This window comes from Geospiza fortis, unplaced genomic scaffold (genome assembly GCF_000277835.1).
Source record: "Geospiza fortis unplaced genomic scaffold, GeoFor_1.0 scaffold279, whole genome shotgun sequence".
NCBI classification, from domain to species: domain Eukaryota; kingdom Metazoa; phylum Chordata; class Aves; order Passeriformes; family Thraupidae; genus Geospiza; species Geospiza fortis.
This window is the reverse complement of record NW_005054352.1, coordinates 2,909,887-2,937,733: the sequence shown is the minus strand read 5'-3', so window position 1 is coordinate 2,937,733 and position 27,847 is coordinate 2,909,887. Positions and strand designations below refer to the sequence as shown.

Here is a 27,847-nt window from a genome sequence, read left to right as displayed (position 1 = left end):
GCTAGCAGTTGTATCTACTGAAATTCTCAATCTTTATTTTACATTGTTTATCCAAGCTCTGCAAGCATCCTAGAAACTGGGGGAGAGGAATTTTGTTTATGTGAATTTACAGCAGTAATTTGCAACACTGACTTTGATTGACTTTGCTGTATTTCTGTATCTGTTAAGTGGTGGAAAGAAGTATTTTTCTTTTCTATATTTTTCACTAATTTCTTGATTGATATTTTTTGAACTTCGAAACCAAAGTTATTTTTTTGATTGAAGTGCCTCTGCAGGTCATATAAATGCATTATTGATTTGCTTTTTATAAATTAATAAGTTTGTGGTAGACTTTTCTATTTCTGTCTATTGTGTTCCAAGACTCAGAGGAGCAGTGTGTCTTAGGTGTGTGTGTAATAAGGACGAGATTTAATAAAAGCAGAGTCTGTTTGCACAAGCACATGTGGTACTTCACAGGGCATGAGGCCTGATCAATGAAGAAATGAGTTTGGGCTGGGACAGGACAATCTGTGTGGTTTCTCCCACTTGATATGGACTAAAGTTTCAGAGGACATTTAGTTACCCAAAGATAAACAAAAATACGAGGGGATTTTTAAAAGTACCAACAAAGTGCATCTTTTCTTTGGACAAAAATAACAATAGCTCATTAACAATGTGGTATTGATTATCCTGGGATCAATGCCCAGATTCTGACTAAGTCTTGTTGATTTCCCATCCTTTAATGTTATCCAGAAATACCTGAATGCATGCAGAATATTAGGTCATGTTTATTAGATCATCTTTCAGCTCTGGTGTTTGGCTAGATGTATTAATCACATCTAGCAGAGGGTGCAGTTCTGTCAGAAGATTCTTTTCTCTTGATGCCTCTAGCCCACTCACTACATCACATTTACACAGAATAGGTGGAACACAAATAAAAGATGTGTTTTTCACATAACAAAAGTGCTGGGTTTGCTTGCTGTTTTTAAGCATTAAAGCGGTATGTGGATATGGAAATAGGTGGGTTTTTCTTTCACAGGTATCTTTGAGCGTCCTTTGGTGTGAAAGACTCTACCACCCTCTCTCTTTGGGGCATTAGGATGTGTCAGGTGGATGTCACTATGCCTCCATCTGCACAAAAATGTGAATTACGTAAACAATAGTCTTACATTAATGATGGTTTGGACTGAGATTTTGATCTTGCTTATTTCCAAATTGTGGCATTTTATATGAAATGGCATTTAGGATGTGTCAGGTGGATGTCACTATGCCTCCATCTGCACAAAAATGTGAATTATGTAAACAATAGTCTTACATTAATGATGGTTTGGACTGAGATTTTGATCTTGCTTATTTCCAAATTGTGGCATTTTATATGAAATTTGTAACTTCCCACCTATTTATAGACAAATGAAAAGCTGTGCAATTTCTTCTTTTTTTTCCTGTTTGCGGCACAAGAGGGAATCTAGGCTGCAATACTCACTACGTGGTTTCTGAGGGAAACAAGTTGCCTAAGAATAAGTCTTGAGAAAGAGTCCTTCATAGGAGAAATTGAGAAAGATATGTTTTAGTCTCATGGTTACCCTTCTGAATTTGTATCTCACTGTGGGCTGAATTTTACAGGTTTCTTAGGTACCCAGAAATGTACCTAGAAATGTACCTGTCTCACACTGTGAAAATAAATTCATAAGGAAAGAACTTTAAAATGTGAAATCAGTCTTACGTTCCCATTTTTTCAGCTTTTTGTTGTATTTGACTTGAAATCTCAACATTCTTTTTCTGTTTTTCTTCCTACAAGAACCATTATATGAAAAGAAAGGTTATGTCAGTAAATTATCTGTAATTTCTGAGTATAAGTGTGGTTTTGACTGGAAGAAAAGTGTGTTGGATTCCCTTCAGTCTTGCTTAGAAACAATAAAAGTGCCAGCTGGAAGTTACTCTTGCTGGAGAAGGCCACATAGGCTATGCTTTTCATGTCCAGGAAATCTCAATAGCTTTAGCTTCAGTGAGCTATGCTCTGACTCTTTCAGCACCTCTCCCTTTTGCTGTTCCATGTATCTGTGTGTTACCAGTAAAGACAGAAATGAGCACTGCTGTGGTCCACATTCACTACCTTGAGGAAGAAACAGCCACAACCAATCAATACCTCTTTTTAGCAGCTGGCTGCTTTTCTTCCAGCATGGTGAGACATAGTCTCTGGAACTTCACTGTCAGTGAAGATGCCACTGGAGTCTGCATAAAGCTTTGCTCGTCATTGGCTGCAAGATGTGAGTCTGGCCTGGGAGGGCTTCCTCCCGCAGCACATGAACACTTGTTTTCCAGCCTCCTGCCTGACTCTTGTAAACTCCTGTCTGACCTGTCTGTCATTTTACACCCAGCTCTTCTTGGTTATCTAGATCTTACCTTGCTACCTTGTGTGGAAATTACCCCCACTGATGAAACTCCTGACAGGTCAGAAAAAAAAAATCACCTTGCTTCATGATGGGGCAGATGCTCTAGTGCAGCAAATCATTATAAGAGCTGCTGAAAATACCAAGTTTAGATCAAGTACACTCTAAATTTTTCACTGTCTCACTGATGAAGAAGAAGAGAGCTATGCAGTGTGCTTAAGATTTACTTCAAAAAAGTTGTAAATGCAAGCTTATGATAGACTTCTGGAAATCATCACCCATTCAGCTTGTAAAACACCCCCAAGAACTGTATCTTTTTTGCAGAAGAAGACTCAACCAATGGTTATATCCCAGTATTAAATACTTTCTTAAACATGTCTGGTCTTCTTTCTGTATCTCTCATCATCTTGTATTCAGGGCAGACCCAGTTATTTATTATCCAGTCTTTGTTTTGCTCTAAGCCTTCTAAGAAACTGGAGCAATAAAAAAAATTACCGCTTCTTCACAAATCAAGTTATTGGCAGTGATGACAGCATGCCCTCAATGAGAGATGTATTTCTGCTGAGAAAAAGTTTATATAATGCTCCCAAGTGATAAATGAAATCTCTTCTGGCAACTGATTTTCGCAATTCTGCCCTAATTTTTGTAGAAGATCTGCTTTCTTATGTCCCACTGCTGCTTCATGTTGCAGTTCAAGTTCAAGATTATTCCACTCACAGTTCCTTGTTTGCCTTTGTAGAAACAGCAAGTTCATGAGAAGTTTCTCTGCAGTCAAATCCTTCACTTCAGGAAGAGAAACCTTTAATAAATATAGTGAAATATTTTGGGAATAGCCACACTACTTGAAGGGAAAAACCATTAGAAAACACAAATGCATGACAAAAAATACTTGAAATACTGCAAAAAGTATGCTAATTGTATTTGCTCCAAGCCCAGTGGCCACAGTTCTCATGTCTGTTCTCTCTGGAGCTTGGGTAAGTGTGATTATAATCTCTATCATTGTCTCTGGGTAATAGAGTAAAACCCCCGTCCTGGGCACCTGCATAGCTGTAGCCATCCAGCTGAGTTTACCATCTAAAAGACTCAAAATGAAAAAACTGCACTGAAACCCTCTTACAGAGGTAGTAGAGGTCTGCAAGGGAAGAGCCTTTACCAACATTGCCTCTTGGATGCACTCAAGACACATTTGTCTTCCTTAGGAGTGCAAAGGGGATTCCCCAGTTCTGGTACCTTGGACCCATTGTAGCTCAGAGCAAACTGGAAATTCTCTTCAGTTACTCAAGTTTATATCCTCGTGGTCTCAAACCCCCAGTGGAGTCCATTGACAAAAGCTAGTTGCCTGGTTTGTGTGTGTGAATCTGATTTGGACCCCCAGAGTCAGTGGCTGAGGGTTCACAAGTCCACAAGTCTCTCCACAATTCTGAACAGAGGTTTTGTTCTTTCCAAACTCTTGAGCTTACATGCTGGTAAGCAATGATGTGGTATTCTGAGAATACCACATCATTTCAGAGGCAGAGATAGAGGAGTTTATTGAATTATTTTTCCTTGATACATAATGGTGGTTCTATATCATGTTATTCTAAGGCAAGATTATATTCTCAATGGGGCTTTATGTTTATAAACATGGATTTTGTTCAAGTTCATTCAATCATATGCTACTAATAGAAGAGACTTTCTAACATTTATTTTTATTCTATCAGCAGGGGAAGAAGTGAAGCAGAAAGAAACCCCTTTCTTAAAAATGAGCATTTCCTTGGGCAGCATTTGTTCTCCTTGTTTTTGCAAAAGCAGCATATGACATTACCTGCATAATTGTCACAATTTTATTACTCTCCAAATAATTCTTTGCAATATAGTTTACATATGTACTGTCAAATAGATTCAAAATTTCTTCAGTGGTTGTTTTAGATTCATAGTTACATGAAATAGAACATTAAAAGCAGGGGAAATTTTTGGAATTGTGTTAACTAAATCTATTCTTTTGTTTCCATAAAGTTTCAGACCCAGAGCTTACGTCTCTCAGACCTGCACAGAAAGTCTCAGTTATGGAGAGGGATAGTTAGTGTTACCTTAATAGAAGGTCGTGACCTTAAGGCGATGGATGCAAATGGGCTCAGCGATCCTTACGTCAAGTTTCGTTTGGGGCATCAGAAGTACAAGAGCAAGGTAATTTTAGGTGAAACCAATTTTTTTTTTTTTTAATGCTTTGTTCCTGTTTGGTGTTTTTAGCTTGTATGACTTTCAATGGTGATGAAGATTTATTGTAATAATTACCTTGTCAGGTAATAATTGTCAGAGCACCTGGAGCTTTGTTTAAAGGTTTCTTTTTGGTTTTTTGTAAACAAAAGTAGTACTAGATGGGGAAATAAGCACTGAAAAATGTGGATTGGAAGGGGGACACACCTAATGTTCATACAGGAACTGTGTTGGCTTTTATTTGCTGTTAGGGGTCATTCATGGCAGGGAGGAGATGCAGGGTGATTCTGACAAGTTCTTCCTGCCTTGCTGCTGGGTGCCTCTTGGACTCTTTGCATTGTTTTAATCTTAAACCATGTCATGTTCATAAACTCACTTTCCTCTTCATGTCCTTCACAACAAGTTTCATTAAAGTTTTCTTCATGTATAAGCTTCACAGGTAGAGAGGAGATAATTATTGTGAAGACTTGCTTGGCTTTGTTGCTACTTTTTTTTCTGTTGGTCCCTGCCATTTTGAAAATTGCTGTTTAGGGAAGATGCTGGGACTGTTGATGATGCACATGACCTTCCTCTCTGCATGGCCATGACAGTCACTGCCTAATTAAGGGTAAATTGAGGAACAGGGCAGGAACATTTTCTTGTCGTATTTGTAGACCTCTGGGCCTGCATTAGGGTCTCTAAATCTGAAATTAGAACAAATAAAATTTCATGCTTTTGTGAATTAAAAAATTTTCATAATCCTTTCTGAATTTTCTTTTTTTTCAAGCCAGTAGAACTGGTGGTTGTAGGGAGTAGTGTTTGCTAAAGAGGGAAGATATTAGGGGTCTTCTGTTCTTGCTCACGACAGTGAATACTGCTTTTGCAGTATGGTAGAAAATTCAGAAATTTGGACTGAAATTATTAAGAAAGCTGCTTTCATCAGAGTTTCAAAGGAAAGGAAGTAAAATACAGTTTTGGAAGTGAACTAATTATATTCCGTAGAAAGTAAGCCATAGTATGTTTCTCCCAATATTATTGCAGCTGGGAAAAAAGGACATGATACAATTGTTTGTTTAAGTACTTACAGTGACCATCTATGCGCCAGTTGCAGATGCTTAGTTTACCTTTGGGCTCAGAAACATTATAACTAACTGTCACTTCACAGAGGACATAATTTTTCTACAGAGAAATGGCTCAATTCCCAGGACAAATCCTTTGTTCAGGAGGCTTTTGAAGGTGACAAGTTGCAGGATTTTGGAGGTTGCTGGTACCTCTGAGAGGCTTGAGAGAACGGGCTAGTAGTTTTTCCTAATTACCACTTTTTAGTTATCACTGCTTGAGATATTGATACTGCAGATAAAAGAAGCTTCTTGAACAGACTTTAATGATCAAATTTACAATTTAAGAAAGTGTATGCCAATGCAACGTAAAACAACTTTTGTTTTATTCTCTTTTTAGATTGTTCCAAAAACTTTGAATCCTCAGTGGAGGGAGCAGTTTGACTTTCATCTCTATGAAGAACGAGGTGGAATTATTGATATTACCGTGTGGGACAAAGATGTTGGCAAAAAGGATGATTTCATTGGCAGGTTTGTGCAATTTTAGGCCTCTTGGTCTGTGGGGAGAAGTCCATGAGCGAGGATGATTAAAATGAATCTTGCCATCGAAACTGTTTCTTATGACCATTTGTTCTTGGTTTATTGTTTGGGGTTTTTTTTAATTTTGGGGAGGATTTTCTGCAGTGTTACAGTACAATTTGCTGCATTGCTGTAATTTTTTACATTGATGATGTAATATAATTTTTATTGACCAGTAGGTGGCAGCTTTTACCAATTGATAGACTGAGGTTTTCAACTATAAAAATCCCCTGTTTAGAGCAATTACCAAGGTGCAGGAGGTTCCATATAGCAGCATCCAGTTTGTAGGAGAAATAACTCTTCACTTGATGCATAAGACCAAATTTATGTACCAATCTTTTTTTGGTAAATGAAAATAGAGTTGAAGGACTACGCACATATTTTGAGACAAAGAATCGTTCACCTAATTCATATTCAGGAAAAGTGAATCTGTCTGGGAGTTCAAGAAATAGCTTGTATTTGTATGGCTATGCTCCATTTTACAAAATGCTAGCTAATAGGGGAAAAAATGTCTTGTGCTTATAGCTACTACAAAATAGATGCTGTTTGGAAAGCTCAGATATTTGTTTACTTCATATTTTCCTTGATAGCCACACAGTCATAATAATGATTTTAATAATTAATAATTATTAATCCTATATATTTTCATTGTTTTTATTGGAGGTGCTTTCACTATCACTTTCACGTGTTATGGTATGATAACTATCAATATTTTTCTGAAGTAATGTACTAATCTAGTCCTATGTCAACATGTTATATATTTTGGGAAATTATTCCAGTTTTCTTTTTCATTCTAACATTCTTAGGAAAATCTGGTGAGATTCAAAGTTTTCATGAGTGATTTTTAAGAGCATCGTCATCCAAGCACCACTTGCTGAAATCTTGCTGCTCTTGATTTTTTTGACCCCTCTGTCAGTGTACATATAATCCCTCTTCAGTTTGTCCTTGCATACACTATCTCATTTCACCTCTGTTGGTACTGTATCTCTGGTAATGTAATCTGCAAAAAAATTCTTCTCCAAGGAGATTTCCATGAAAAACTGTCATTTGTCAAGCTCAAACTGAATATGAAAATAGGTCTTAATATTCCCCTTCCCTGATATTCTTTTCCAGTCACTGCAAATAAAAATCACCAACACCTGACAGCTCTACTTAGTGCTGACCCCTCTTCCCCAGTTTCTCCTTTCAAGGCTGTCCCTAAAAGCTGGAAATATTTTGTTGCACACACTGCAGACTTGCTCTGTGAATGTGTTATGGTGTGTATTAGTTTTCAAAAGCACAACTGAGCTGTGCACCATGACTAAGGCTCTATGGCTTTCGAGATACACATAATAAGTTGAATATCTTGATTCAGGTTCCAGAAGAAGTGATAATGAGGCTATAGGAGGGAAACAAAAGACTTCCTGGTAGCATTCTACTATTGCTCAAGAATGAAGGGTAATCCATTTCATCTTGCTGAGATCTTCCTGCTTGCTTGAATAATGTGCAAGCAGCAGCTGTAATGTTATGTAAGAATATTTCTATTAAATGCAAATGAAAACAACTCTTTCTTGAAGATGTCCTGCCTGGACAAAATATGCCTATGGAGAAGACACACTAAATTGAAGAACTGACCAAACTGAGAAAAAGTTTCCCAGGTGGAAGGTAGAAGGGGAAAATTCCAGGATCTTCCTGGAAACCAGCACAGAAAACCTGTGTTTTTTCTGTGCTAAGCTCTATTACATGCAAATTCTATTCCAAACCAGAATGCTGAATATGAAGTCTCCCAGAATGACAACATGTCTCAGCTGCACTTTTGTGAAATAAAAGTGGGAAATCAAGAACATAGGCTTCTGTGGCCCTTGTATATTATTGTCCTTGTTAGGCTGGAGCACAATAAGGGCAGGTGAAAGCTGGGAATCTGACATGGTAGCAATGATGCAAGGAGTTGGGCTTGCAATCCATTTCTGAGGGCAGAAAAATACAGGAAAGATGTCCGAGAAGGTTGAGGATGTGGAAGTGAGATGCTGGTTTTGAGGTGATGAAGATGGAAGTGGAAGGGATGGCTTGTAAGATCTGCCTGTGAGAGGGAGGAAGGTGTTAAGAGGGTGAGTGACAGCATGACATCCTAGTTCAGAAAAGTGAAAGGAGACGTCTGTCACAGAAGTAGCATGCAACTCTGCCTTCGTCTTGATGCCCTGGCATGTTCAATATGGCAGTGTCTGAAATGAAATGCTGACTGGTTGATTTCCATTCTTAACTTGGAGCATTTTGTTTATAAAGTACGTTTGAATTTCAATTGTGTGCATTCTCCATGAGAGTTTAAAGCTTGTAGCATCTTATGAACTTCCATCTCAGAATATTCTAAAAAGCCCCAAACCTTACAACCAAGTCAGTGTTTATTTCAGTATTTCAGCATTTCAAAAGCCTGGGGAAAGAACTATATATAGAGCTTTGAGGAAAATATATTTTCAATCATGCGCAGATTCATGTGAGAAAACACTATACTTGACTAGAGCTGAGATGCATTTTACAGGAGATAAATTCTCCCATCCTTCTGAATACAGTTTTTTAAAAAATAAGCAACATTCCAGGACCAAAAAAATGAAGTCTAGAAGTTCTTTTTATGGAAGACACCAGGAACTAAAGCCACATGGGCCACTTTCTTGCATTTAAAGAAAGGTATAGACTTGCATAAGTGGCATTAGTTATTGCTTCATCTGATAAGTAGAAGTATGTATGTGGATGTATTTTTCAGTGTGAATATATTTAATAGTCACGTTTTTGCTATGAGCAAACAATTTATGTACTATGTTGAGTCAATATGCTCCTGTGATTAAAAACATACTGCACTAAGTTTATGTAGGTAATACTAAGATCAAAATGAAGGTGATTTTAATAATCATGTAATTATTTAGCTTTCTTATCATTTATGTTTTTGAAGGCAATTCTGACTGTCACCTTTACGATAATCAGTTAATAAATCCTCATGACTGTTACACCTTTATGCATAGCACTAATCTGAACAAATGGGCTGCTGACAGGTGCAATAAATTGCCAAGAATGAGTGCTGTCAGAGAACAAGTTGTTTCTGTGAACATAGAGAATAAGTAAATCCCATGTCATGCAATTTTATTCAGCTGAAGTTATTTGCAATCCAGTGCAGCAGGATTTATAGCATTATTAATTGTTATGAAAAATGCACATTTATCTTTAAAATGACATTGACTTTTGCATTTATTTTGTGCCAGAAAATTACTGCTGACTTCATCTATATCTATTTTCATAAGTATTTATAGAAGCTATTGTCTTTTTTCCCATTTGATGCAAATTAAGAAGTGAACACCTTGTACGTAGCAAATTCATTAAGGCTGTGTATTAATTTTATCTATAGGAAAGTGGCATTTCCCATAATCTTGCTAAATATTGATGCAAATAGATTGATTTTGTGAGCATTCATGTTATGAAATACAAAAGTTAAAATACTGAAAATTACTTATTTAAGTTTATAATACCTAATCTGCTATGCCTTGTCTGTTTACATTTTTTTGTGGCAACACAACCATAGAGTGGTTTTCAGGCGTACATAAATACAAATGATGCGCAGCTATGATTCTCTGATTAGTCTCAAAGCATGGGAATATTATCTCAAATTTCTAAATTAAAGTGAGATTTTATTTTAAAAATACAAAATTATAAATTATTTATGGTTTGGGATTTTTCTTCCCTCACTGATGTTTTTGTAATTTTGCTATGGGGGACTGAGCATTATCATAGAGAACTGAATTGTATATGAGTACTCCAACATGCACCTAAAGCTGAGTGAAGGATTCGAAATATGCTACTGTAAGAGTTTATGCCCAGATATTTTTCTAGAGGTGTTGTGTAGGCTGTGATTTATATTGAAATATTGGCAATTTTCTGTTGCCCGGGAAGAAGGTTCTGAATAGTATTTGTGAAGTCCATGTTAATGTTAAAGTTGCAAAGTCTTGAAGTTTCCTCAGTTTTTCAAAACTCTGGAAACAAGATGGTTTCCTCTGGAAATAGAAATAGTACTTTATTATGCTGGTCTTTCAAAAGTGGTTTTTGCATTGCAGTTTGAAAAGTTGTTCATATGTAACTTTGAAAAGATGTTTTATAATAAAAATGTAAACATAATGGTCAATATTCTATTGTAATTTTGACTTGAACTCTGTGCACGTGTGAGTCACAGCAATTCTCTGCAAACAGCGAAGAGCACACAAGCAGTAGTCTGTGTGTATAATTGTTTGTTGATTATACATGATGACTAAAGAAAAATTAATTACAGATGCATTTCTTGATGTAAAATTAAGGTTATGTCTGAAGCATTAAAATCTAAAAATGCTACTGCCAGGTCTGCCTTTGAAAAATCCTGTGATGTGCTGAGCCATCTCCATTTCTGATTGTTGTCAAAAGGAGACAGATGTAATACTGTGTCTCAAAATTTGGCCTTTAGGTATTCCATACCTTATTTATTCCTATCTCAGCACATCTTCATTCTACTAATGCAGAGTTAGTAGTGTTCTTTCTGTTCTGCTAGAAAGCCAAAAGAGTTTCAGTTTTTGCACACAAATCTTCAGTAATTTTCTCTTACCAGATACTTTATTATTTACAACTCTTACTGAAAGTTGTTATTGTCATGTTCTGACACGAAATTGATAGCATTCTCCAGTGTATGCTGAGATACAGAATGCTCCATGCAATCTGGGCTGTTTATGAATCCTTCTTCTGACCCTCTGTTTTCTCACATATGGAAGTCTACTTCTTGAAGAGTGGCAAAATGAGAGGAAGGGAGAAGGAAATATGGAATGGCCAGTTAAGACATGACAGTGTGTAGAAAATGGTGAAGAGTGCAAATAGGGTTTTGTGACTATATATGTAAGGCACAGATTGCAGTTGTGTGAAAGCTCTTGCAAAATTTCTTGGGCCAACTAGTGAGGAAAGAACTGTGTAGGGAGACATAATGTTTATCAAAGCAATAGACTGATTTAGCAGATGAAAGTGTTCATTTTGCTGCAGAGAAATTGTACTAGTAACAGAACTAACAGTCTGTAGTATGTGGTTGTGCCATGGGGACAATCTAGGAAATATCACATCAGAAACCAATTGTAAGTAATTTCTGCCTGTGCAATATCAAAAGTAAATCTGTAATTTTATAGTGAAGAACTATGCTTAGGAAAAAAATTAATCTGTCATTTCAAAATCCATCAGCAGGTTATTGTAGCATGGACTGTATTTCTTTCAGCAAGCAACAAACAGTAATTCGCTATTCAGGCATTGCTTGGTGACTGGTAAAATAGTATTTCATAGAGCTCTCATATTTCTGTTACCATGACTGACTTACCCCAAAGTGCAGGGGCTTTTCCTGCCTTCCATGTGTTGCTACGTGGCAACTGCCAGCATTGTTCTTCAAGTCCTGCTGAGGTCTCCTCTCCCAGCTGCCCAGGGATCCTCTCCAGCTTCCCCAGCTAAGCACCACTCTCATCCTTAGTCAATGTCCTACTTAGCTGAGATACTGTCTCCTACCCCTTTGGGAGCTTCCCTGATTTTCAATCTAACACCTCTATCAACCACTTTCCACAAGCATCATGTGGAGTCCATAATTTAATTTCTTTCTCATTATCTTTACAGTTAAAAATGTCACGCTCTGATTCTTCTGAGAAATTCACATTACTGCAGTCAACACTCGGTGTTTCTGAGATGTGTCATTTTCTGCTAGTGCTTTGCAAAATTTCCCCTCTCCTTTTGTTTCTTAGTTTTATTGGAACGTTTTAATCTGCTCATAAAGGGTATGGAGTCTCACAAATTGTAGCAGTTCATGCCTTGCTGCTTCTGATGTGTGTCCAGCTCAGTTCTAATTGTGGAATCACACAGTTTCCTCTCCTTGGCATCCTTTGGAGCAGCATAGACCTGGATCACAGTGGAGTTAAAAATCTGTGTTCCTGAACAAGTCATGATGGTAATTAAGTTGCCTGGTTTGTAGCCAAGTGGTGCTTTTCTGTCCCTATCACTTAGGATTGTGCCAGTTCCTCTTTTATGCTTTATTTTGTCATGTGAGAAAACGATTCCACTATCTGCTGTCTCTCACTTGCCTGGCCACCTGGCTTTTAAGAGGCCTTCTATGTCATGTCGCTACCTTTGTAATTCATTCATTAGCAAGAATATTTCACCAGGGTGCCAACACAGTCTTACATTCCAGGTTCTGTTAGAACTAAAGAGAGGAGGTGATTTTTACCTGTTAGACATGCTGATAATAAAATACTACATATAGTTCTGCCTTCCACACTTTAAAAAGGATGCAGGAGAATTTCACTGGATCAGAAAAGTTACAAAAAAGTCATTTGAGGGCTGTAGGAGATATGTTCCTAGGAAATGTATAGGGAGCTGAAGGTGCTTAGCATATCAAAAGGAAGATCAAGAAGAGATATGATTATAGTGTATGAGTTCCTTCACTGGAAGAAAACATGAAACACTAAAGGGTTTTTCAACTGGTAAGGAAAGGCATAAAAAGAACCAAAGGCCAGATATATTCAAATTAAAAATAAATCTGAAATATATTTCTAAAATTTTGTGTGATTAACACATTGAACACAGTTTCAGACAAGTGGTAGATTCCCCTTGAACCTTCAAATCTTCCTCCGTGGGAGCTGTACCCTGTTTTTGAGCAATTCATCTGTGATAACTTTGGCACATGAGCTTGTTGCACTTTGTGGTTTTTCTCTCTTCTGATCTCTCAAGTCCTGAAAATCCAGCTACGCATGGTGCCTGGTAGTGTTCACATGCAGAACTGATAGGTGGGATATATGCCCCTGCGCCTCTTTCCGAAAGGCCAACCAGCCAGCCAGGGAAATTGTTCCAGTGCTCCTGCTCGCCACTTGAAGTGCTGAAACGCTTGTGCACTGAAGGGGCCATACAGCATGGAAGATACAAAAGAACTCAAACTTCACTAAAAACTACAGATACTTGCAGTGTGATTTATAGTCATGCTTGGAAGTCTGTCTGTGGAGTTAACAGCAGATTTTTTTTTTCAATAATTCTTTAGGCTGATCTCATTACAGGTGGAAAAAGTCTTTGCCCTTACCAGCACCATGTAAATAATAATTCCTTAAGAAACAGGATTGGACAAAGTTACTATTTTCTCCTGTTTCCAGTGTGACAGCTTCTGGTCATATGCAGCTTATGGCCTTCTCAAAATGGCTGTAATTTTTCATGATCCTCAATTTGAGAATACAGGAAAAAAATTTCTCATTCATTCTGCACCACTTTCTGCTAACTTACAATTTCACATTCATTGTCAAAGCATCTTTGTTCTCCCTGGAGACACAGTTGCAGGAAACAAATGTCTTTTAGAGAACTTCTTAACTGTTACAAAAGTCAGCATTGCTAAAGCTTTAAAGCTTGGAATACTTGAATATAATTTCAGTAAAATATAAAGGGACATTGTCAGCTTGCGCTTTCCAAAGATATTTACATTTGGAAAACATATTTTCCAAACAGATGCTTATTTTTGGAAATATTTTGTTAGCTTCAGTCCTTCTTAAAAAATATAGTACAAAAAGGAGTTTTGTGGTTTTCCAGTTGGAATCTGTCAAGATTATTCTAGGATAGGGTTAGTGTTTAGGTAATACCTTAAAAAACAGTCTTCCTTCACTTTTTTTGGTCCCATGCAAAGATCTGATGAGGACAGAGGAGAATGAACAAAAAATTATTCAATTTTTTTTCCTTTTTTTAAAATAATTTGGCATGAGATCAAACAAAGTTGATTTTTTATCATTTAAAAAAATCAGCTGCCGATGGGAAAAAATTGCAGTTTTTCTTACAGTGTCTGTAGATTGGAAACTCTTACCATTCTACTGGAGTGTATGTGTTGTAAATAGGCTCCTCTTGTGCTGGGTGCTCCTTGAGCCTGGGCAGTTTCAAGTTATGCACATGTAAGCTGCATCTCCTTGAAGGCAAGGGCAGAGTACCTGGCATGGGGTGAGAAATCTGCTTTCACCTGACCATGTGTGCATAAAGGCGCTTTTAACCTGGACTTCTGTAAAGTGCAAAGATGACAGTCCTTAAAGGAATAACCCTATATTTTTATAAATTTTTCTGAGGGTACCTGAGAGAATAATTTTCCTTTAAAATTGTTAAGGCTTTTTACTGGAAAAAATTTTCCAGATCACTTCCTACCTTTGTATGATTTTAGGAAATAACAAGCTGGTAGTGGTCTGTTCATGAAGATTTATCAAGCAGATGATAGATACATATTTCTCAGGTAATCTGTTCTAGATGAGATAGTATTAGAAATATTTCATTTCTTTAGGAAAGGTGCACAGGTAAAAGCAAATTGCCAGTCGCTTCTTTCAGCCTAAATAAAAAAACTGGACTACTCATATTGTTAAAGTGTTGTAGCTTCAAGAATTGAAGAAATTAGATCTAGTAGCCCTGATGTAGACCTTGTAATTTTACACACTTTTTTTTTTCTGATGGATACATATGGGGTAGCCTTTTGTTGCCTATTTTAGACTTTGTTGCCTATTTTTGAGTGAGGGGTAGATTATTTCTCCATTAGTATCATAATGACTTTCTGAGTCTTTTACTGATTTTAAGGGAGTTTAGACTGGCTCTTTAAATGTTTATTGATTGAAGACTCAATATTGTTGTTGAATCCTATTTTTGAGGGGTATCTGTTTTGAAATAAACTATTGAATAGTATTTAATACTGGTGGTATTATAACCTGCTACAGCTTTGAATGTTTAATTACAACATTTGTTGTCTTAAGGAGGGATTTAAATTCCTCACTGCATCCTAAATAAGAATTTGACTGTTTGTGTACATGTATGAAGCCTGTATTGACTGTCAGCCTGCACTGATAGCAACAGCTTTATTTTTCCTTACTATTGCTAATTTAATTTCTCACTCCCTATTATCTAAAGAGTTCAAAGGAGAAGTAAAGCATTAAGCTCAGAATGCTACATCAGTTAGAATTTTTTTATTGTAAGATAATTGAACTTTGTTACTGTATGAGCTTTGCACTAGTTAATGTGAACTGTACCACAGGTAGTAAATGTCTCTGAAAAACCAAAGACAGTTTTCCTGTAGTAAATCTGATCTGCCTGTGATAGCACAATGCTCATGTTATGAGGCTGCATTTATTCTCATAATTGGCTATTTCCTATCCTTAAATGGCTGTATTTTCATTTCTACCACCTTTTTCTTAGTTTATTGGCCCTGTAGTGACCACATTGTCTTTGTCTTCAAAATCACTTGACATCTTATTGAAAGAGTTTGCTTGATGTTTATTTTAATGGATTAGTGGCATATAGTACATATGCTTGTGGTAAATAATTGCTGTTGAAAGTAGAGTGTAGAGTGGCTAACCTACATATAGAATATATACATTTATTTTATTTCAGTATTATAAAAAAGTTTTGCCAAAACTCATTGGCAAAAAAAAAAGTTGGCAAAACTCATTTTGGGATGCTATAAGGATTCTGAATAGTGCTTTTTCACAGAAATTCCTGTCCAATGCAAACCGGCACTTGACACAGACATTGAATTTCAATACATGCTCAGAGTTGCAATCTAGGAAAGTTGAAACTTGTGCATTGTACGAATTAAAGTATTAAAACATTTAAGCTGTGCACAGACTAATTGATCCAAAGATATTATTGTTTTATTTAAAAGGCTTTAGTCAGCTCTTCGGTAGCAGAGATAACTTTTTCTTTCCTGTACTTTAAATTTCTAAAGCTGTTGCAAAGCTGTTTCTGCTGTCTGGCATGTATGGAATCATTCTTAATTAGTTCAGTGTATGGTACAGCCAGAGTTACTCAGAAGGGGATCAAACTGGGCAGATTTGCTTCAGCCACTCTGCACACACTCCACACAGTTATATGTAGTCCCTGCTCATTACAGCCTGAGACATTTTATTATATAGGGGGTTGTGGCATCAGATTTTACCATGGGAGGCACCATGAGGATTTGACCCACACACAGCTTACTGCATGAGAGCTGAGCCTTTCAGGAGGTGCATAAGTTGAGTTTTTCTATGCTTAGTCATCTTTATGCAATCACAATTAAATCCATGTAGAATTCTAGTTTTTTAAAAAGGGGTTTTTACTATTGTTAGGTGAAAACTCTTTTACTATTGTTAAGTGAAAGGGATTTTTACTATTGTTAGGTGAAGACTTATGTTTTCCATGTATACGAGGTGTAATTAAAAGTAAAATTTCCATCTGAGCTGGATTTTTAAAAATTTCCTTTAACTGCATTTGAGTAAGGAATATTATCTAAACCTTGTCTCTAGTGTCTTTACATTCTTATTAATATTGATTTTTCATTTCAAAACTGTTTGTGTACCTCTAAAAAAAAGAAACAAAGGGCATGGGTTAAAGCTGAAGAGAGATTAAATTTTTTTTTTAAAAGCTGGGCGGGAGTTTGTGCTTACTTGGATTTTTTGTCCATTTAAATGCAAGCGAGCCAATGTGCTCTTGTTTGGTGTGAGAAAAAACACATGCTGATGGAGAATGTGTGTTTCTAGGTGCCAGATTGACCTGTCAACCCTGAGTAAAGAACAAACCCACAAACTGGAGGTGCCGCTAGAGGAGGGAGAGGGATACCTGGTGTTGCTGGTCACTCTCACAGCCTCAGCTGCAGTCACTATCTCTGACCTCTCCATCAACTCCCTGGAGGACCAGAAGGAGCGAGAGGCGATTCTGAAGAGATATGTATGAAGTTTTCTTTCATCCTTTGTTAGTAAAATATTGGCCTGTATAAAAAACAACTATAGTGAGGGGGAAAATCTAAATATATCTCTTCTATTCTAATCACACCTAGCCAATAACAATCATTTAAACTAGTTATTAATATATAAATAGTTACAGGCAGAACAAGTAACATCAAGAAGGCTACAAATGCTCTTCATACAATAATGTTATTTTTTACATGGTAGTTGAACTGTTTGATAAAGTGTCACATAATGAAGGTAATTTTACAGCCTTGCAGATGATTTTTACCAAGTACAAAGTGGCTAAGGGATCATTCAGCAACTCAACAGTTTCTACTGATTGTTTATGCCAAATAATTTGGGGTGCTAATGGTTTTCAGGGTTTTTTTGGTATCATCTGTTAGAGGTCAAGAAAACTTATTTTTTGTCTTAATATTAGAGACTGAAGCACATAAAAATAATAATTTCAAACAATTTTTCCATTTAAAAATATTCGGAAGCAGATTACTTTAATTTCCCAGCGTCCTTACATTACACAGAATCTTTGTAATTTTATCAAAGCAACAGAGAGGGGAGCTCTTACTCCAGCATTTGCTAATACCTAAATCACTAAAAGTAACTGTCTCGCTGCACATGAAGAAAGAAAGAAAAAAAATGCTATTTCCACTTGCAATTACAAAGCTTTTATTGTACGGTGCTGCCAGGTGTTTAGAAGGGCTTCTCTAGACACTCAGCCATTAAACCAACCTCTGACTATCAAAGAGGCTGCTTAATTTATTTTTGAGATTTTAAAATATTCCTATTCCATGACGGACATCCTTTCAATAACTGAATTTAATAAAGATGTACCTTATCAGGCTGTGCAGATAACATGAAGTCCTAGTACTAATGCTGTACAATATTCTTCAAACAGATTAGCAGGATGTGTGCTTCAGCAAATTTATTCTGTCTATCTCCACTGAATCAGCTGTCTGCTAATGCTTGTACAACTCATACACCAATAGTGTTATTATCATAAACACAATTTAATAGAGGTGACTTAGTGAGGCTAAATATGATATTCCAAAATGAATTGAAGGCTAAGGTATTGTCCACCATCTCTGAAAAATAATTACAATTAAGAGAGTTACTGTAAATTTTGGAATCCACCAAGACAATCTGTGGTTGTCAAAATAGATGTCTATAAGTAGAATAATTTTTTGATGGATATGTTTTTGAGGTGCCATAGTTCCTGCTACCAACAGCAACAATAACATATTTCCGTGGCTTATTCTGTGTGATGATGTGGCAGACAAGTGATACTGATGGTTTTGATTATTTCAGTAGCAGTATAGAAACGTGTTGCAACTGTACTGTTAATTCTTCCTAAATCCTCAATTTTTTGTCCCCAGTGTAAAGCATAATTATGTGGCATAAGATTGATCTGGTTTATTCCTGTTTCCTGTAAATATGAGGATATGTTTTCTTGTAAATACAAGGATACATTTACAGTGGTGTATGCATTTGAAACATTTAAATTTTTGAAAGATGTTCATATTGCGGAGGTATGAGTTTCTCGTTATGTGTTTCTGAAAATTGTGGCTTTTACATACTTTTTTGATAAATTCTACTGTTTTTATTAAAAATACTAGCAGAAGAAAGAAATTACCAGGATTAACTTAATTCCAGTAGTTTATTTTCACTGATGTTAAATTTTACTTCGGTATTCATACCTGCACTTCAGAACTAATACAAAGACAACATGTGTAATTAGCAAGATGTAGAGTTCCCTATTGAGTGGGTGTTTTTTTGGATTTATTTCCTCTTAAAAAAAATCTAGCTTCCATTTGAGAAATATATTTTGCACCCTTTCTACAGCCAAAAACAGTTAATGAGCTGACATTGCCATCAGATCAAATAGCCTTAGAAAATGACTCTATTACTGTCACTTAACTATTTGTAGCTGAACATCAGAGCCTTACAAATTAAATAGGCATTACTGTTTGAACCATTATTTTACCACGATTGTCTGAAAAGATTAATTCCTTTTGGGGTGAGGAGGGGGGCACATTAATGGGTACAGACCAAGAGAGATTGTATGACCTTTTCAGAACTGGTGTGCTGAACTCATGGTCCCCCTTGTCACAGTTTAAAAACCAGAGGAGCTAGTTTAGAGAAGTTGTTAGCATTCCATTTTTATTATGACATTTCACAGTCATCCGATTTAATGTCCCTTGACCAGATTGTCCAGTGTGAGACGATGGGCTTGAAATGTTATTTAGAGCATTGATAAAAGGTGAGCAGTTCTAAGATGACAGCGAGTCATGAGGCTGGTGGTGTGACATTAATTTTCTCCATAACAGAGATGGAATAAGACGTCATGGTGACAAGCTGTCAATCAGTACTAGCCCCTCAGTGTATCTCAATGCCATGGGATGGGGTATTGCTTCTCCCATAATAGAGCTGAACTGAGATGCTCTTCCTGACAGCTGCTGCAGCCATACAGAAAATATATTATACAGCCTTTCATTAAAAAAATAAAGAAGACTCATCTCCAGAGCATTTCAATCTTTTCCCATCTATTGAGGGCTGAAAAGATTCCCAGCAAATCACAGATTCCTCTGCTATGAAAATTCTAGGCTTCAGAAACTATGTGGATTTTTGATACCTTCAACAATAATCATAAATAAGAAGACAGACTATAGTCTGATAAATCATTACTTAAAGTTATGTATTTAAAGCAATGTGTTAAAGTAATTTGCTTCTCCAAGAGCCTCTGTTGTGGCATTGTATTCATTTTCATCAGTCTCCCCAGTCATTATGTGCAGTAAATGAATCTAAGTCAACTACTTTCTGGAAATAAAAGTTCAAAAATTCTGTGGGATTCTGTGGGATTCTAACAAAGGTGGCAAAGCAAAATACAGCACTAGCATCCTTTTGAAGAGTGAGCTAACGAGGATGAAATTTGGGAAAAGGGGACTGTATGGCATCACAGGAAGTGACTGCTGTTACTTGTCTTGCTCTGTATTCGGTTTTTGCTTTGTTTTATTTCTACAGTTTGGTGTTTGTTTCGGTTGTTGGGAAAATTGGGTATAATGTGGAAACATTTCTATAAGTCCTGTAATTTTCATCATGCGTACTACAGCAGAATTTCCTCTGTTCTGGTACCAGTTCTGATAAGAAGCTTCCAAACCCTGATCATCGTTATAATAAATGAGGGATGCAAAGATGCTTTTGAATTATACCAGTGCTACCTGTAATACCATCTCTGCTACCCTCAGCTTGTAAGCACATAAGCAAGAGATTGCGTGTGTATTGATTAAAGTTGACCACCAGTATTTTGAAGTAATATTTATGATGATTATCTTATTAAAATTGGTAAAAATTTATTCACTGTTACCCTGTTATAACACAATGCATGTATGTAACATATGAGCTACTACCCTGAATTGGATTTTTAAGTTCAGTGTAGCAAGGTCAAATCTTCACTGTAAACAGTAAACGGTCAGCTGGTTTTGTGAAATTAGTGTCAGTGTGATTTAACTGTTAGAATTGTTTTATTAGTTAGAAAGACAGGGATACATATTGTATGTCTAACATCTTAATGGGTAGATTTTCTGTGCAAAAGCATAATTGGTTTTCCAAGCTGACATTTAGTATTTCATTTAAGCAGCATCTGTGGATTTTTCAGTGATTAAATTTATTCTCATTTCCCATAACAGTAAATTTTGCTTTTGTAATAAATTAGGAATTGTTGATTTGATGTTTTCACAGATGCTTGCTTTTTGTAGAAATCTGGACATTTTCATAGGCAGTGGAAAAGCCTACCACATTAAAATTCCAGGGAGGGCCATAGGCACTAAATTCATTAGTCCAGATTTTAAAATATTTCAAAATAAAGGTATGGGCTAGTATTTATGAACAAAATTTGCATTCAATGTTTTATCATTTAAAACTCTGCAAATTTTAAATAATACTAAAAGCTAGAGTTTGAGAATCATAGTATGTCACACCTAATTAGTGCAATACTCCCAGTTTGTTAGTTTTAGTTGCTTGAAAAAATAGCAGCAGTGGTTTTTAATAAGTTTTCTAAATCTGTGTTGGATGAATAAATGCAAGTGTTAGTGTAGTGAACTCTTTTTTCTTCCTCTTAATACATGTAGATATTGAAAAAATTTAAGCTAAAAAATATAATGATTTGTGTTAAGAGCTTTCTGCCATGGAATTGAAGCATATTTTGATTTTTTACCCTTTCTGCATGTGATTATTATGACAGTTATTAAGTAGTTGTTATTATCTTTTGATTGCTTTTGCTGATGTTATTCACAAGCTTATTATAAGTGTATATGCAAGCTTATATATAGGTATATGCAAGCTTGCACGTAATAGTCCACTATAAAAATCTATATCATCCCTAGGTCACTGCTTAAGATAATATTGGAGCCATCAGAGGGAAAATGTGAACATAGTTCTTGCAAAATAATTCAGGGAGATGCATTGTTTCTTTTTTTGTGTTAATTTCTTGATATACTGCTATAATTTCAAATTTTGAAGTTCAGTTATTCCCGTAGTATTAGGGGATTAATTCACTAGAATTTATATTACATTTAATCAATCATATTCTAGCTCTTCCTTTTTAATTTTCATTGATAAGTTAAAGTTGCAAAATATAGGAAGAAATGCAAACAACTGCACATTCTTCAGCAAATAATATTTCAAAGTCTGAATATGTAGGCAGAATTACAGTAACTTGCACCTGGGCGAGAGAGGAGAGTATTAATATTGCTTTTGGTTTGTCTCTTTTGCAATACAGAATTATTTTTCTTTTTATTATTTTTTAGAGTCCAATGATGATGTTCCATAACATCAGTGATGTGGGATTTCTTCAGGTGAAGGTCATCAGGGCAGAAGCATTGATGGCAGCTGATGTCACAGGCAAGGATTCATTTAATTTCTGTGACACTAAGTACTGTAGTAATATTTGGTGATTTTAGAACTGGGAAAAAAATGCTAAAAACAAAAGTTCATCTGCAGGTTATGTTCTATTTGTGCACTTCCGCCTTCTGCTCATTAATGAAAAATCTAAACACAAACAAAAGTTTTGTAAGTAAGGCAGCAAGTCATTCTAATGCTAAGAGAACCCTAAGTAGATTATTTCTGATAAAAGTGAAATATAAATTTTTCTCCATCAGACATCCTATAAATATTACATAGAAGAAATGTCTTTTATTTTAGTAGATGAAACCATACAAAATTATCAACATTAAATTCCAAGGTACAAGGCAAATAAAAGGTTCCAGACTTAGATACTACTTTAAAATTGTTGCCAAAAGAACCACTTGATATCTGTCAGATATTTAGCAAGGCTGCTGTCAGTTTCAGACATTTCAACTGAATGCAATTTGCTGTAGCTACTGCTTATCTTTATAAGATAAGGGAAATAAGATTTTTTTTTCAAATTTTCTATTCTATGTTATAAGTTGAATAGTTAATTTGACATGTTGCTTTGCAAAATAAAGAAAAAGTATTTCAGCCATACTGGCCATATTTCTTCAGAAATGTCCAAGTTATCTCCTCTAGGTAATTACCTTCCTACTGCGTAAGTTGAATGGAGCAAAATGAGCTGCATCTGTGTCAGAAAATGGCCATTTCTGATTTAAAATATTAAGGAAAATTTTAAAAATTGGGAAGAAAGTAAAAGGAAACTAGAATAAATGTTCTGTTAAAGGAGCAGATATAGAGCAACTTACTCAATTTTTAGTAGTTTTGTGATAATTAACATGACTAGCAGTATTTCAGACAAGGTATTAGTGCAAACATTTTATCAGTGCAAACATTTGATCATCCAGTTTGTGGCACACAAAATAACAGATTCTATTTTTGGTGAGGTTGTAGAAATGCTTCCAAAGTCTGGTTTGACCTTATAATCCAATGTTTTCGGAACAGAGAGATTAAGTTACTTGGGGCAAATGGTATAATTTAGTCCCTGACCTCATTCAATCTTCAGCTTTTCCAAATCAACATGTTATTTGTGCTGGTTGAACAATATTTTTGGAAATATATTTGATTCAATTAAAGATGTATAGAGATACCAAAAATTTTCAGACATTGTGTTTAAGATGACAGACAGGAAGACGGGGAAGGACACTCACTATCTTCCCTTGTTAGTAAGAAAAAGCATTGATACACCAGATGTGTTTTGTAAGATGGCTGCACATTCCAGATGTGACAGAAATCTTGTATATTCTGGACAAAAGTACTCTGGGAATTTTGAAAAGAGGATGAAGTGGTTTTATTATCTGCTAATGTAGTTTATAGCTATTTTTAGTAACTTGTATTTAAGTACAAGGTTATTCATTTAAAATTAAACTTTGAATAGTAATAGTGAGAAATAAAGTAGGTGTTTGGTGATTGTCAATAAATCATGTTTGCAAATTGTGTAAAAACTTGACCCACCTTTATTCAACTAAGTAATTAGTGTGCTGTCATCAGTGGTGTTACTTACACTACTGAGGATTGCTTCTATGAGTAAAAGCTAAGGACTAGTTTGCACATCTCTACTGTAATGAGTTTTCAGAGTTAATCTTTTGCCCTGAAGTCTGAAAGGCAGCTGGAACAACTGTATAGTATCTGTGTGTTTTTGCTCTGTTTCCTGCCTGCTAAACATATCCCATTTCACTTCCAGGAATCTTTTCATGTGAAGTAGTAAATCAAAATTTATTAATTTGAGCTGAGTAGATTTTTTAAATCCTTAATATTCCATTCTTAAACGTAAGCACAGAGGGAAAAAGATTTCTGTAATCTTTTAAGTAGCCATCAATCCTGCTACGATTGCAAGGATTTTTTTCCCCTTTCAAAACGTGAAATTTTTCCTTTGTCCCATGCATTGAGCAGCATTGTAATACTGTACTAACTCTGTGTGAATAAAGAGCAGTTGAGACTCCTGTTGAATGAATGAGTAAAAAGCACAAATTACTTTTTAATGAAACCCCCAATTCTACTCCTTTCCTCAGAAAGCTCATAGCCTCCCTCAGTGGAATGCTGGTAGGTCACTTTAGCTAAGCCCTTAATACACTGTTGATAGCCAAGGGCAGTTTTTTCCTCCACTTTCAATAGCCTAATGTTGGACAGTGCACTTCAATTCCTTAAGGTTAGTACAGATTTTTTTTAAAAAAGAGAGTGATTAAGGGTGGTGGTTCAGGTCTCAGTTTACAACCTCCCTCACACGTACATGCAATGAATAATGTGCCAGGATGAGCTGAAATTTCAGTTAAGTTGTAGGCAGGGGAGCAAATAGACATTACCAGTTTTGAAATGCTGTGCTGCTGGAACATGCCATAAGTGGATATTAAAAATACCCCAGAAAAGTACAGTTAGAGTTCTCACTCAACTCACTTGCCAGGAGATCTATGAGAGGAAGAACCACTGAGGGGTTGAGAGACTCCCCACTGGTGCTTGAAAGCTTAACTTGGTTTTTACAAGAGCTGAAAAACTGTGTATCTTTCAGGACAAGGGCCTTTAGGAAAATTATTTGGTCTCTGAGGCTGTTTCCCCCCAAAAAACAGTGTAGTTCCATGATAAATACACAGTCCTAGGGATTCCAACAGTGCAAAATTATATTCTGTTGGAAATTGTGGTCGCAGCAAATACACCTTTCTGGAAATTATGTATTATTTAGTATAAATTCTTTGAAAGTGTAATCTAATGAATGGGAAGATATAGAGAATCAAGGTTAGTTTTTCCTTCTCTGTCTGAGAAGAAACTTCCAATTGAGTCTTCCATTGTGTTTTAGCTATTCAGTGCATGCCTTTTTTCTCCCTAAATCCTGAGTTAGAAAGAATTATATTCCTGTTTCCTTAAGTCTTTGCTTGCTCGTGATATCTCTGGCAGACTTTCTCAAGGATTTGGCTGCTTGTAGAGCCCTGGCAGGATAGGTGCTGTGCCTACAGTGACATCCTTTGATATGAAGAGATTTTCTGGTGGTTCTGTAAAACCTAAAGTATAATGGACTCATCATGACAGTTGGCTTCTGACATTATACACATGAGTTTCACCTAACCCATATAAATTACAGGTAGTAAAGAAATAAGCCCTTCGCTGTGACATCGTTTAGGTTTAGGCAATAGTCAGATATATTTAATCCTTCTGCAGTGTAGTCAGGTATAGGTGGTGGGTGGTTGTGTAAGGCTGCTGGCTTTGCAAGGCAGTGTCTGCATCTCTTTTACTGGGGCAGATACATTGCTTCTTGTGACATGAAATAAAATTCAAAATCTCTGCCTTATCATTCATGAAAAGTAAGCAGAGTGGGAAAAGGTGTGCCACAGGTTTGATCAATTTCAGCAAAAGTGCTGTGCTTTTAAGGAATAATATTTAGGAACTCAGATTCATTAGCAAGAGCAAAATTCAAGCTCCATAAGATGGCCTGACTAGAAAATAGCTTGTTTTGTAGTCTTTGGGCTTTAATTAAGATGTGTTCAATTCTAGCCCCCTGGCTCTTTCTCCCCCTGCCCCCACCCTTCTTGCTGTGTCACAGACCAGCGATCAGACGCTTTCAGATGGTCCAGCCCATGACTTTGACCTTCTGCGAGGTCTTGTGTTCCCTGGGGAACCGTTCAGCTCATGAGGTCTGATTTCACACTTCCAGGATGCCTTGGCTCTCATAACAATGACAGGGAGACAAAGCTCTTTAGAGTGGGCCGCATGGGGACTTGTTTAAATTGGAAACTAGAGAGGAGTCAAGGAACAAGGTTACAGGCTACAGAATAGTGCTTTTAATAAAGAGCTCACAGCTCTGGTTCAGCTCAAAGAGGGCTACCTCTGTACAATTAATTGAGACATTTATCTGGAGCATCTTAGGCCTCCACTTTCTCACAGAATTACGTGATAAATATCAGCTCAGAGGCAAATGAAATGTGCATGAAATGAATTTTTAACACTTTGATTACTGTGTCTTCAGCCGTCATTAGAAGTAAATTTTTTTGTATTTCTGTCCTCATTATTAATCAATTGTGGTTTTTCTGAGTACTGTGATTTCAGAACCTTATATATCAGAGAGATTTTACTAAAGAGCTCAGTGTTATTTAGGTTTGTTTTCAAAAGCTTTTCAGGCTTTTCCTCCTCTAAAGAAGAGAAACTAAGCATAGAAAATGAGTCAGATTTTTGTTTTCTTCCCTTTTTTTCAGTTTTATGTCTGGATTCAGCATCTCTTCTTAGAAAATTCCACGTTAAAATTTTGCTAAATGTAAATGTCTTTTCTAAAATCTGTCCTGCTAAACTGTTCTAACATCACCTGTTCAAAAATGGTCTTTGGAATGGTTCTTCAAATGCTAGGAAATGTCATAGTGATGAACACAAACATTAAATTCACAAAGGTATGGAAGCCCATGCGTGTAAAATTGAAGGAATAAATTCAGAGGCCCTTTGGAAATACGGTTCCAAAAGTAATTTGCTCTGTCAATTAGTGCAAAAAGATTTCAATATACACTTGAGCTATCTCCACAAAGTACAAAAATTCTAGTAGGTGGGCAGAATTCTATGGTAGATAAAATATTTTATCAAGTGCCGTCATATAGGTGACCTGAAGACTTTGGTCCAATATCATGTAGAGGAAAGGTTCTGGGTTTTAAGTGCCAGTTCTAGCTAGTAATAGAAAAAACAGGATTTAAAAAGACATTTTAGAAAGATATTTTATTAAAATATGTTTTTTGTTAACCATAACATTTATAATTATACATACAATGAAAGGATGATAAGGATGATTTGTGATTTTTTTTTCTAAAGTGGTCTGTAGAGATGAGTTTAACTTGATTATGGCATTACACTGACTTGCCTTTTAAGATACCTCAAGCATTCATGGTATCAGTGAGTTGCAACATGTTTGCATCATCACAGATAGAGTAGAATTATAATTCCCATTTTAAAGATGGAAAACTAAGAAAGGTTAACTGACTCAGCTAAGGCCAACAGAGCAAGTCCTTGTCAAAGGTGGCATTTCACTTGGGTTCTGTACTTAATCCATTAGATAAGGCAGCTTCTCATGCTATTGAGCCATTCCTCCTCCTGGCCAAAGGTCAGACTGACTGTTCTGCTGCAAGCAGCTGGCTGGCAGGGAGCTTGGAACAACATTAGTGACATTAGTGTCTGCATGAGTGGCACTGCCTCCCAGAGTCATGAACTGGCTGTCTTGTCTTCTGAAAAAATAAAGGCCTTTTTTGCTGTGGGGACTTAGATCCGTAATGGATAGGCATGGCCAGAAGTAGGAGAGAATCATAATAGCCTATGAAATATTTAAACAATATTTTGGCTTTTATAGCCTTGTTAAAGTTGGTTCAACTTCATGAAGTTATGTTTTGAGAACTTTACTTTTAAATGTAGAAATGCAGCTGAAATTCCTTATTTTGTTTTTAAACTGTCCAAAGCATTTTTGTTCAGTTTGGTAATGTAATGTCAATAATGCAAAAATTCAGATAATATTTAGTTTAGAATAAGGCTTGTGATTTGATGAAAATGGGTTCATGGACTAGCTAATGCTGAAATTGACTTTTTATCAGTTTTTATGACTTTATGGACTGTGAAATGGCAAAATTATGAAATTATTTGTTTCCCTGGAGTTATACTGAGGCAAGGTATGTTTTCCATAGCAATGGTAGAAGTATCTCTGAAGGCCTAATGGGTATCTAACCCAATGCTATCTGCTGGCCCTTTTGAGTTAATATTTCAGAAATGCAATAAATTTTTTGGAGGACAGCTAGATCTGCCATGTGCTCTCTTGCTGGCATATGCTCTGAAGAGCAGTTATATCAGTAGTAATTCCTAGGAAAGGCCCATGGCATCCTTAATTAAGAGAGTAAGAACCTTTCTATAGTGACTGATGATCTTTATGATTTTTCATTTTCATTCCTAAAGGCTGGAATTTCAGTGATTGATGATAGAGAAGCATGTTTATTACCATACACAAATGTTTTCTTCCTTTCTA

General features: G+C 36.1%; 1 protein-coding gene across 1 annotated transcript in view; it reads left to right on the top strand.

Annotated features, from left to right (window-relative positions):
* The window catches only part of MCTP1 (multiple C2 and transmembrane domain containing 1), a 153,380-nt gene that overhangs the window by 21,294 nt on the left and 104,239 nt on the right, over positions 1-27,847 (top strand). Inside the window, exons 6-9 of the mRNA XM_005423417.2 lie at positions 4,365-4,535; positions 6,003-6,133; positions 16,708-16,894; positions 21,714-21,807. Coding sequence (XP_005423474.1) covers positions 4,365-4,535; positions 6,003-6,133; positions 16,708-16,894; positions 21,714-21,807 — 583 coding nt within the window. The remainder of the gene's footprint in view (positions 1-4,364; positions 4,536-6,002; positions 6,134-16,707; positions 16,895-21,713; positions 21,808-27,847) is intronic.